Source organism: Martes martes (genome assembly GCF_963455335.1).
Source record: "Martes martes genome assembly, chromosome: 6".
NCBI classification, from domain to species: Eukaryota; Metazoa; Chordata; class Mammalia; order Carnivora; family Mustelidae; genus Martes; species Martes martes.
In genome coordinates, this window is record NC_137893.1 from 46,452,555 (window position 1) to 46,465,723 (window position 13,169).

Genomic DNA, 13,169 nt, shown 5'->3' on the forward strand with positions numbered 1-13,169 from the left:
GTCACTTTTTTCCCCCTATTGATTTTTCCCCTATTTTTCCCTTTGATACTCTCCTGTTTAAAATATGTTCTGTTGTACCTGTTTTTGTGTATGTGTGTATGGGGTGAGAATGCTTAACATGAGACCTCTCTCTCCCTCTCTCTGTCAAATAAATAAATAAAATCTTTAAAAAAATAAATTCAAAAAACTTGTTTGTAATAAAAGTAATACCTTCTTGAAACATTCAGACAACATGAGGAATGTAAAAGAAGTGCTATTCCCCCAACTTTTCTTCTCTCCTCATCTTGCTGTATCGTAGGATTTGAAGGTAAACATTACTAACGGTGTGGTGTGTCCATCAGCGTCTTCTCCCTCTCTGTGTATAGCTCTCTTGTTCATACACTCACATTTCTGCTTTTCTGTTTGTGAAACATACCCGAATCACATGACGAGCATTTTTCTTTATCATGTTTACTTCACTCAACAGTATATCATAAGGATTGTTCCTTGTGAGTGTAAATATAGACCAGGGTCTTTAATGCCTAGAATTCCAGTGTGTGGCTGTTAAAGACAGTGCTTCAATGAAAATAATCTTTGCATGTATATTTTAGTACTTCTTTAGAAATAGACCTTTCTAATCTAAGATGGTATTAGAATTTGTGTTTTTTAAACTGGTAATTATCACCCACCAGAAAATGTACTCATTTGTCCCATATAGTGAGACATTCTTGGTACCCCGCCCAGGTCCTCCTTACTCAGGCTGGTGCGCCCATTTCCCAGCTGCTGAGACATGTGGGCTGCTAATGGTGCTCAGCTGCCTTGTCTCCAGAGGCATGCCCTCACATGACAGGTGCCACCTTGTTCATAAAGTCGGGTCTTCCCCACCCCTGCCCTGGTCAGTCTACTGCCAGTGATTTGACCCTGGGGTACAGAAAGCAGAGGCCTCCTGTCTTGAGGTGGGACAGACAATGTGGGTGCCATTCTTGCATCAGAGCTCCCCGTGGGATCAAGCTCAAGTCTGACTCCAGCTGAGCCCCTCAATGAACAGCATGCATCCAAATCCCAAAACCCTCTTCCACCAGCAGTCCAGACCCCTCTATTGAACTGAATGTCACCATCTTTCTGTACTTGCCAATCTAATAAGTGAAAAATGGTGGCATATGATTTATACATTCCTTATTAACATTTTTATATATGTTCATCACTTATTTCTTCTGTTACTTCTGTTCATATTCTTTGCCTTTATTTCTGTTGGGCTGTTTTTGCCCCCTTCTTAATTCCTGGGAACTCTATATATTACAGATAATAATTTTGTTATCTACATATTAAATATTTTCTCCTATTTGGTTGTCTTTTTTTTTTTTTTTAAACTTTATGATCTCAGCAGCTCTACCAGATGTTACACTTTGAAAGACTTACCATACTTAAAAATTATTTCAGGGTTCTCCTGTCTTTTTTTTTTTCTGGTATTTTTATAGTTTTGTGTGTATTTTGTTTTTAGTGGTATGAGATAGAGATAGGGTGATGATAATGTCCTTATACTTGGACCTTTCTCTCCGTATCTTTAGCTATGGCTTTTAAACTCAGACAGTCTGGTGATTGAATCTTTGGGAAGTTCCAAAAGTATCAAAAAGTTCCCCCTGTTGGAAGATAACTTGAAGGCAGATTCCTGTTCTGCCTGGAATGCCGTCAAGGTCCTCTACCAGCCATGCATCAAAAACAGGAATGCAAAGTAAGTTGTGCTTTCATTTTTCTCATTCCACATTATGTTTTAGTTTCTTTTGCCATTTGGTGTTGAGAAATTAATGAATTAAATGGTACCATACCAACTCCCTATTTGAAGCTTCTAGGAGTCCTATTGCTAAATGTTAGGCTTTAAAATAGATTGAATTATTACAGATGGTTCATGTTAGTTGCAGAAAGCTTGCTTTTACTGAAAATAATTGATCTTTTTCTTGTAATCTCAGCTGTCTGTGCATATGGCTGCAGTGCTAAATCAGGCATCAACAGCTATGAATATTTACTGATAAAAGCACTTTCCAGGCATTCAGGATGCAATTGTGAACAAATCACAGTCCTTTCTTTCCTGGGTGTGCCATTGTAATAGGGGGAAGGCGGACCATCCGCAAAAGTGGCATAAAATCATGGACTGATGGGGCTCCTACTGAGAGTCCGGCACTCCTCCGAGGGCTCTGGCTCACTGAAGCCTAGCATCAACCCTGTGGGATAGATACTGTTATCACCCTCATTTTAGAGATAGGGACACTAAGACACAGGTGTTGAAAGTACTCCAGTGAAATAGAAAGCAAGGCAAAGTAGTTGGGGGGCAGTAGAATAGGTGTGGGAGGTTGTCATTTTATATTGAAAAGTCAAGGAAGTTTTCTCAGATAAGATGATATTTAAGTGGAAAACTCGAAGGAAGTGAAGGAGTGAGCCTTATCTGAGAGAACAGTGTTCTGGCAGAGGGAACATTTGGAAGTTTACCCTTGTTCTGTTCTCTCCAATGAGTTTGATCAAATTTGTAATAAGAACAGGAAGATCCCAGTCTTTTTATGGGGAGTAAATAAGATATTTTGAAAAATTGCTCTTTTCTCTTTTGGATTGTACAAGCAGTACAAATCATAAAATATTCAAACAGTTGAGACATATATAAAGTAAAATATAAAAGTTCTCCACCATGTCCCTCTCCGGAAGTAAAAGTATATTGTGTATTCTTCAACTCCTTTTTCTATTTATTTTTTATCTTAACATAATTTGAATGATACAGATGTATTTTTTACACTTAAAAAAAAAAAAAGCAACACTGTAGAGTCTTGGAGATTCTTTCCATGTCAGTGCTTGGCATTTTATGAAATGGATATACTATAATTAATTTAACTATTTTTCTGTTGTTAGATTCTTGGGTTATTACTGTTTTCCTGCTATAATTAGCATTGCGCTGTGTTGTTACACAAATTTGTTCTGTAATTATGTGTACTTATTTTATGAGGGATTTCTAGAAGTAGAATTGTTGCGGCAAAGGTATGACTTTAAAATTTTGATAGATCGTATCAACTTACTGTGTAAAAAAGGCATTGGCCGTTTATACTCCTACCTCAAGTTTCTATAAATGCCACTTTCCTGAAGCCTCACAAACTGCCATTTAGATTTTTGCCCATCTGATGCCAGTCTAAATGAAACAGTCCAGATGATTACCCTTGTGTTGTTTTGAGGTGTGATCAGAGACTGTCACTTATGCTTTGATGCTTTGGGGACTTCGGTGCATGTGTGGCCTAATACATAGTCACGTTTTAAGCTGTTGGTTGCTTGTATCCTCTCTTGTGTGTGTTTGTGCGTGTGTGTGCTTTTGTATATTTAGACTTACATAGTGAAGCTTATTAAAACCTTTCACATTTTTTATTCCTTTGAAATGTGCATTTTTGAGTGCATGTTAAATCACACTATGATTGTAGAAGTTTTTTTGTTCTGATTTTGATATCAGTTTTTGCGTTATGTATTTTGAAGCTGTTTTTAGGTACATAAATGCTTGTGCCATGACATGTTGACTAATTGCATATTTAATGTGTGAGAGATTTTGCTCTCCTTCCATTTGATGCATTTAATTCCAGTTTGTGTAATGTTAATATTATATTTACTTTCCTTTTTTAAAAATTACTGATTTGGTGTACAGTAGTCCCCTCTTACCCGCAGTTTCATGTTCTGTGGTTTCTCACCTGTGGTACCTGCCATCCACAAGCAGATGACCCTCCTTCTGATGTACGGTCAGAGGGTCAGTCGTAGCTAGCTGGGTCACAGTGTCTCCATCACTCACCTCATTTCATCTCATCACATAGGTATTTTGTCATTTCACATCATCATCATCGTAAGAAGGGTGAGTTCAGTACAAGAAGGTATTTTGAGAGAGAAAGAGATCACATTTATGTATCATTGTAATTGTTCTATTTTATTACTAGTTTTTGTTAATCTCTTACCATGCCTGATTTATAAATTAAACCTTATCATAGGTATGTATGTATAGGAAAAAAGCATAATATATATAGGGTTGGGTACTCTCTGGGGTTTCAGGCATCCACTGGGGGGGTCTTGAAATATAAGCCCCATGGAAAAGGGGAATGTTTTTCCATTTCTTTTTTTACAACTGTCCTGTGTTATTTTGTCTTAGGTATGTGTCTTGCTAACATGTACCTTATAAACCATGTAGGTGGATATTTTGAAACTGACTGGGGCACCTGGCTGGCTCAGTCAGTAGAGCATGCAACTCTTGATCTTAGGGTCCTGAGTTCAAGCCCTACATTGTGTGCAGCCTGCTTAAATTAAAAAATTAAAAAAACAAACAAACAGGTGAATTCGGAGAAAGACAATTATCATATGATCTCACTGATATGTGGAATTTAAGAAACAAGGCAGAGGATCATAGGGGAAGAGAGGGAAAAAATGAAACAAGATGAAACCAGAGAGAGAGAAAAAAAGATAAGAGACTCTTAATCTTAGGAAACAAACTGAGGGGTGCTGGAGGGGTGGTGGGTGGGGGGATGGGGTAACTGGGTGATGGACATTAAGGAGGGCATGTGATGTTATGAGCACTGGGTATAATATAAGACTAATGAATCACAGACCTATATCCCTGAAACAATAATATATTATGGGTTAATTAATTGAATTTAAATCTTAAAAAAAACTAAGTGCCAAAAAAAAAAAAAAAGAATTAGCCAAAGATATAGATATTTGGTGGGTGTTGGAATAAAGCAAATATAAATGGTCCATTAAAAAACAAACAAAAAACAGGTGAAAACAAACTCCCAATATGGCAGTCTATTGTAAAAGTGAATTTAACCCATACTTACTGTGATTATTGATTTAGTTGAACTTAGTCTATGGTCTTTGACACTGGTTGTCTTCTCTGTATCATTTCTTGATGATTTGGAAGTAAAAAAAATACCTATTTCAAAATGATTTTTAGTGGTTAACCTGAAACTTCTAACATATGTATTTAAACTTTTTTTTTTATCAATTTCTTGATCTAACTAGTATCCACACTCTTCACCAGAGCAAGAAAAGACTCTTAATAAAGTTTCACATTTCTTCTTTCTCCCATCTCATGCACTCTCCTCTATGTTGAGATCATTTATGATTCTGCTGCTAGTGGTTCCTTCTTCTTAAAGAAGCCCTCCCCCATTTCGTTCCCTCTTACACTCATGTATGGCGGCCATAAATGTCTTTATATTTTTATTTTATGTCTATTTCCATGAAAATATTTGATGTTTAAAAAATATTTATAAATGGTGTTATAGTATGTATCTTTTTGCCCTTTGTTTTTCACTTTATGGTCTTTGTTTCACTGTTTGCTTTGATAAAATATGCCCTTTCATAGTTCTTTTAAAGTTGAACTGTAGCCAGTCCTTGAATACCTGATAATCTCTTATATCTCTCTGAAAACCTATAGGATTTCTCTTTATCTTTGTTTTTCTAAGATTTCATACACATATATCTAAATGTTAGTGTTTATTCAGAATTTTCTCCTGTCACAATCTGTTCTTATCTTAGAAATGAAATATTCCCTCAATATCTGAGAATAATAGTGATGCTTCAAGTCTTCTGTTTTCTCCATTAACTCTTTCCTTTGGGTGTTAACTCTGTGCTCTTTGAAAGATTCTTTGTGTTTGATACTTTGTTTCATGATGTTGCTTTTCCCAAATGTTTGATGCTTCCACTAGAATTCCTGGGCTTGGATGTATACTTAGTGTGAATCAGGACCTCATCTATCTTGCTCATTACTACATCTAGATGAGTTCTTCTTCTTCTTCTGCCCCCCCCCCCCCCAGAGAGAGGGAGCATAAGCAGGGGGAGTAGCAGGCTCCCCGCTGAGCAGGGAGCGGAATGTGAGGCTCAATCCCAAGACTCTGGTATCACGACCTGAGCCTAAGGCAGATGCTTAACTGACTGAGCCACTTAGGTGCCCCTAGATGAGTTCTTGTAGAAGTACTCAATATACAATTTATGGTCACATTTAACAAAACATTTGTTAAGTGAATGGTTCATAGTTTTCTGCTCATCTTTATATTTGATAATTACTATTCATCTATGGTGACTGTAGGCTCTTGTTACCATAGTCTGCTTTTATGGATTCATGAAAGAGAACTCAAAGGACATACCAGTTCAGATGTGCCAGTTTGTCTTTTGACAGCTTTTGGGTGCTAAGGAAAGGGACTTGGTAGTAGAGTAAGTTACAGTGGTGAACCTGTATTCATTATTGTGAAGAATCTTTACACTGCCTCTCTAGAGAGTGACAGGGATTCAGTGTACTGTCTCATTATTTCACTCATTCTTAACAAATCCCTGTGACACTGGAAATACAATGACTATAGTCAGTTGTGTTCTGCTGTATTTGATTAGTGGACTTTTAAAAAAAAACTTTGTATGTTATGTCTTGGGGTCATAATAAATAAGTTTGATGAGTTCAGTTTGTCTGTTGTATGTAACTTTTTTTGTTTTGCTTTTTCTTTTACTATTGGTTGACTCTGTATCCCCCAAAGGTAGTAAAGGAACTTCCTACATTGGGTAAGCATCCTGTGAGTTACTTGCTTTTGTCTTTAAGGACATTGATGTTTAAGAGACATTAGTTTCTTTCTTTGGGGTCATTACTGAGTAAACTATAGACTCCCTGGCATATTTTTGGCACGTGGGGTGGTACATTAACTATTTTAGTCCAATTGGCTGCAATTTTATTTTATTTTTTTTTATTTATTTTTTTGGTGGAAGTGTGGATTGCCAGATGGCAGTCTAAAAGAGGAAAATAGCAAATGTAACTATGGTTTTAGTTCCTTGAGCACACATAAAAAGTAACAGGTAATATATTTAGAATGTTCTTTCTTTCTAGTAATAGGCACACATGTCTCTTAACATTTTGAAGTCTATTGTTTTTTTATCCCCCTACCCCCTGCCCACAGTTATCCTACAACTTACTTGTTTAGTTTACATATCTGAGTTTAGATCCTAAATGTTAACTTTTAACAATAACCTAAGTTAATCTCTGCAGTTTAATTGTGCTAATTCATCAAATCATCCATGGCCTCATATTCTCTCCACTGGAGTAATTTTGCCACTAGGGGATATTTGTCAATGCCTGGGTCATTTTTGATTGTTACAACTTGAGGTGCTATTGGAATCTAGTAGGTAAAGTCCAGGATACTCTTTTTTTTGGGGGGGGAGACTTTTTTTTTTTATTAACATATAATGTATTATTTACTTCAGAGGTACAGGTCTGTGAATCATCAGTCTTACTCATTTCACAGCACTCACCATAGCATATACCCTCCCCAAAGTCCATAACCCAGCCGCCTAGCCCTCTCCCCACCGATCCCCCAGCAACCCTCAGTTTGTTTCCTGAGATTAAGGGTCTCTCGTGGTTTGTCTCCCTCCCTAGTCCCATCTTGTTTGATTTTTTCCCTCCCTTCCCCCCTCCAACCCCCAACCCTGCCTCTCAAATTCCTCATATCAGAGAAATATGATAATTGTCTTTCTCTGATTGGCTTATTTCACTTAGCACAACACCCTCTAGATCCATACATGTCATTGCAAGTGGCAATATTTCATTTTTGATGGCTGCATAGTATTCACATATATATATATGTGTGTATATATATATATATTTACACACACACACACACGCATACATACATACATACATATATATAAATAAAACATCTTCTTTATCCATTCATCTGTTGATGGACATCTAGGTTCTTTCCATAGTTTGGCTATTGTGGACATTGCTGCTGTAAACATTGGGGTGCATGTGTCCCTTCAGATCACTATATTTGTACCTTTAGGGTAAATACCCAGTAGTGCGATTGCTGGGTCATAGGGTAGCTCTATTTTCAACTTTTTGAGGACCCTCCATACTGTTTTCCAGAGTGGCTGCACCAGCTTGCATTCCCACCAACAGTGTAGGAGGGTTCCCCTTTCTCCACATCCTCATCAAAGTCTGTCATTTCCTGACTGGTTAATTTTATCCATTTTAACTGGTGTGAGGTGGTATCTTACTGTGGTTTTGATTTGTATTTCCCTGACGCCAGGGGATGTTGAGCACTTTTTCATGTGACTGTTAAGCCCAGGATACTCTTAAATATCCTACAATGCCTCAGAGAGCCTCAATAACAAAGAATTATCCAGCCCAAAATCCCAGTAGTGCCGAAGCTGAAAAACCCTGTCCTAGTCTATCTCCTGAAATCAAGCTGTGTCTACCCTTCCCCCTGGGTGTCACAGCCCACAATTTTCTTGAAATTTTATTTAGGCCAGCAAATAAGAGAAGTTTTACTGCAGCATGGCTACTAACCTCTATAATCCCCCACGTTAATTTAGAGTAAACTGTTTAAATACAAATATTATATGATTATTGTTACACTTCTCTCATTTTCTCTTAGGGAAACATGAAAAATAGATTTATTTGTAGTAAGGAATGATGGAGAATTTTATAGGTTTCAAGTCCTTTGTTCTTATGTATTTAAGAGAAAAGAACCTACAGGAATGTAATCACTAAGTGTAAAAAAGTGGGTTTTTTAAAAAGCTGAATTGAATTCTCTTCATTATTTAAGTTAAATGAGTCCGAGTACTGGGAGTAGCTCTTCCCTCATTTTTTGAAAGATAAAATATGTGATTAAAAAATCTGGAGAATTTGAACTGAGAACTATTCTGTGTTCCACAATTTAGTAGAAGCATTTTCTGGCAAAATATATTGAGGAGGAAATGATGATATGTTATACTCACCACAAGTTTTGGTGAATTTAGAGATTATAATTTATAAACTAACTAGGTTTTCCTTTGTTGGTTCTGTCTTGGTAAATACTGTTTCTAAGATTATTTACTTATTTGACAGACAGAGATCACAAGTAGGCAGAGAGGCAGGCAGAGAGAGAGGAGGGAGCAGGCTCCCTGCTGAGCAGAGAGCCCGATGCGGGGCTCGATCCCAGGACCCTGGGATCATGACCTGAGCCGAAGGCAGAGGCTTTAACCCACTGAGCCACCCAGGCGCCCCTGTCTTGGTAAATACTGTTTCTAAAAAGGAAGTGTTGTTTTGCCTTAAGATAGTCATCATTATTGCTTTTTAAAAAAGATTTATTTATTTATTTTTGAGAAAGAAAGAAAGCAGGAGTAAGCGAGCATGGTGAGGAGGGGCAAAGGGAGAGAAAGAGAGAAACTGAAGCAGGCTCTGTGCTCTGACTTGGGGCTTGATCTCACGACCCTGAGATCAGGACCTGAACCGAAACCAAGAGTCAGATTCCTAACCAACTGTGCTACCAAGGCACCCCCATTATTGCTTTTTCTAATGAAATAGAAATACATAAATCACACCCATATACATTTCATGTGCATAAAATAATATTAGTAGTTGTTTTTATTTGTGAAATAGTACTTTTAAATCTGTATTCTCCTTTTTAGCAGAAAAATTGAAACTCTGCTTTATTTTTCTAAATGGGTAAAAACCACGTAGTATAAAATTTACCATCCTAACCATTTTTAAGTATACAGTTCAGTGATGTTAAGTATATTCACATACATGTTGTGAAAGAGTTCTCCAGAACTTTTACGTTCTGCAACTGAAACTCTATACCCATTACACAACTCCTTTTCCCGCTGCCCCCAGCCTCTGGTAACTACCATTCTATTTTCTGTTTTTAAGAAGTTGACTATATTAGTCTGCCAGGCCTGTCATAACAAAATGCCAAAGACGGGATGATTTAAAAATCAGAAACTTATTTTCTCAAAAGTTCTGGAGGCTGGAAGTCCAGGATAAAGGTGCCATCAAGATTGGTTTTTAGTGAGGCCTCTCTTCCTGGCTTACAGATAGCCACCATCTCCCTGTGTCCTCACATGCCCCTTCTTTCTGTGAGAGCACAGAGAGAGTAGATGGGGAAGCAGTAGAGACGGGGAGGAGATCTTGCTTCTCTTCCTCTTCTGATGAGGACAGCAGTTCTGAGTAGAGCCCCATTCTTATGACCTCCTTTAACTAAGTACTTTTTGAAAGGCCCTATCTCCAAATACCATCACTTTGGGGGCTAGAGCCCTAACTCTAGTTCATATTCAACATAAGAATTTGGGGGGAGCACAATTCAGTTCACAACACTGACTACTTTAGATACTTTTATGTAAGTGGAATCATGAAGTATTTGTCTTTGTGTAACTGGCTTATTTCACATAGCATAATGTCCTTAAGATTGTTCATCTGTGTTGTAGCATGTAACAAGATTGCCTCTCTTTTCAAGGCTGAGTGCTATTGTGTGTGTGTGTGTGTGTGTGACTTTTTGTTTATTCATTCATCCGTCAGTGGACATTTAGGCTGCTTTTTGTGTATTATGAATAGTGCTGCTTTGAACTTCGGTGTGCAGATATCTTTCTGAGATCCTGCTTTCAGTTCTTTTGGAGATATACCCAGAGGTGTGATTACTGGATCAAATGGTAGTTCTATTTTTAATTTTTTGAGGAACCTCCATACTGTTTTCCATGGTAGTTGCAGCATTTTATATTCCCACTAGGAGCTCTTCTAATTTCTCCACATTCTCATAAACACTTAATCATTTTCTGTTTTTTTTTAAGGATTTTATTATTATTTTTTATTTCATTTATTTATGAGTGCAAGTGAGTGCACAAGCAGGGGGTGGGGGAGGAGCAGAGGAAGAGGGAGAAACAGACTCTCCTCTGGGCACAGTGGGACATGATCCCAGGACCCTGAGATCATGACCTGAGCTGAAGTTAGATGCTTAACCAACTGAGCCACCCAGGCGCCCCTTAAGGATTTTATTGTTAAGTAATCTTTACGCCTCAAACTCACAACCCTGAGATCAAGAGTTGCATGCTCCACAGACTGAGCCAGCCAGGTGCTCCTATTTTCTGTTTTTTTAGTAATAACTTTTCTAATGGGTGTGAGGTGGTATCTTATTGTGGTTTTGATTTGCATTTCTCTAATTGGTGATATTGAGCATCTCTCATATACTTGTTAGCCATTTGTATATCTTCTTTGGAGAAATGTGTGTTCAAGTTCTTTGCCCGTTTTTTTTTTTTAATTAAAGTTTTTTCCATTTAAATTCAATTAATTAACATATAGTGTATTTTTAATTTCAGAGTTCAGTGATTCATCAGTCTTATAGAATACCCAGTCCTGCCCACGTGCCCTCCTTAGTGTCCATCACCCTGTTACCCTATCCTTCTACCCCTGCTCCCTGCAACCCTCAGTTTGTTTCCTATGATTAAGAGTTTCTTATGGTTTGTCTCCCCCACTAATTCCATCTTGTTTTATTTTTCCCTCCCTTCCAGAATCTGTGCTTCTGTTTTGTTTCTTCAATTCCACATATGAGTGAAATCATATGGTAATTGTCTTTCTCTCATTGACTTATTTCACTTAGCGTAATACCCTCAAGTTCTATCCGCGTCATTGCAAATGACAAGATTTATTTTTCTTTTTGATGGCTAAGTAGTATTTCATTGTGCATGCGTGTGTGTGTGTGTGTGTGTGTACCTGTGTGTGTACACATATATGACATCTTCTTTAGCTATTCATCTGTCGATGGACATTTTTCCATAGTTTGGCTATTGTGGACATTGCTGGTATAAACGTTGGGGTGCAGGTGCCCCTTTGGATCACTACATTTGTATCTTTGGGGTATGTACCTAATAGTAAAGTTGCCATGTTGTAGGGTAGCTCTATTTTTAACTTTTTGTAGAACCTCCATACTATTTTCCAGAGTTCTTCATCCACTTTTAAATCAGGTTATTTGGTTTTTTATTGTTGTTGAATTGTGGGAGTTAATGTACCCTGATATTAACTCTTTATTAGACATGACCTGCAAGTATTTTTTCTTAGTCCGTAGATTATGATTTTTGATTGCATCTGTTGATTGTGTCTTTTGATGCACAGAATCTTTTAAGTTTAATGCAGTTCCATTTATTTTTGCTTTGTTGCCTGTGTATTCATAAAATCATTGTTAAAGTTTGCTTAATTGAGGTCCCTATCTGACGTGTCAGTCACTATCATTGCCTAAGGTTAAATTAGGTGATTTTGAGGAGATTTAGAGGAATTTGTCCTTTTTGATTGATGAAAACATAAAGCAAATGTTAATTTATGCTAATTTTATATTCAGCAAAATATCTAAGACCTGTTATTTAATAATTACATGACTTACTAAAACACTTCACATGAATTCATTTGGATAGTGTCAGAATACTATGCTAGAATGAATGGATGAATGAATGAGCAAAGAATAAATTTGTGTTACCAACCCCTAACGAGGACTTTATTAAACCATTTAAAGTGTCTTCTGTGTCCCCACATAGAAGTCACAGGCTGACATTGTCGGTGCACTCTACTTAGGGGCATTGCTTTTGCAGAATAGGATTAATTTAGAGTTCAGGTATAAATGTCCAAGTCTTAGATTTTATAAGTGAGGAAACTGAGGCTTGCTTAGAGAAATAATTAGTCACTTTTATAGTTGGTGATAGAGCCAGAATTTGAGCCAGGTTGTCCTGATTCCAAATTTACTTTATCATTATATCATGTAGTCCTTCACCATAAAATTTTAGGAGGTCTGAAAATGTCACCGTAAATGTATATTCTTCCTCAAGAACAGTTCCTTTGGTAGTTTAGAATGTGTCAGCATTTTGATTACTCCCCAAAATATATTGCTTACTATACTATATTCAGTAAATATTTATGTATCTTAATATGTAACATCAGCAGTGGAAACTTCTGATTTATAGTATGTTCATATCTGATCTTCTAGTTCAGAATTTAAGGATACAAATGTGATTTTTTTCAGAAGTCAGTGCCTTAGCTTCTTAGAACAGGAATCCATTGAAAGGAAATTATTCTAAAAATACAGCAAAGTTATCAAATACCTCTGGGAAAAGAAAAATGCTTCTTTGGCAAGTACTTTTTACACATTTGTCTGCTAATACCATATTACCACCTAGATGTACCCATCTAGAAGTTGTTCTTCATTACCAAGCAAGTTGAGCGCTTACTTCCTTAATTTGTAATTGGAAAATTACACTGTGTAAGTACAGTGGCCTAAATTCAAACTTATTTTATTTGGAATTCTTATCCATGAATTTATAATCATTAAAGGAGATACAGGAAATAAGACTGTGACGTATAATAAAAGTGAGCTTTTCCCTCGAGATTCTAGTCAAAACAGGTT

At 37.0% G+C, this 13,169-nt stretch overlaps 1 protein-coding gene across 3 annotated transcripts in view; it reads left to right on the forward strand.

The window, feature by feature from the left end:
• UBE3D (ubiquitin protein ligase E3D) overlaps positions 1-13,169 on the forward strand; it is a 158,087-nt gene that overhangs the window by 48,668 nt on the left and 96,250 nt on the right. For all 3 annotated transcript variants that reach the window (XM_080805554.1, XM_080805556.1, XM_080805555.1), the window contains one exon: positions 1,548-1,711. In XM_080805554.1, coding sequence (XP_080661680.1) covers positions 1,548-1,711 — 164 coding nt within the window. The remainder of the gene's footprint in view (positions 1-1,547; positions 1,712-13,169) is intronic.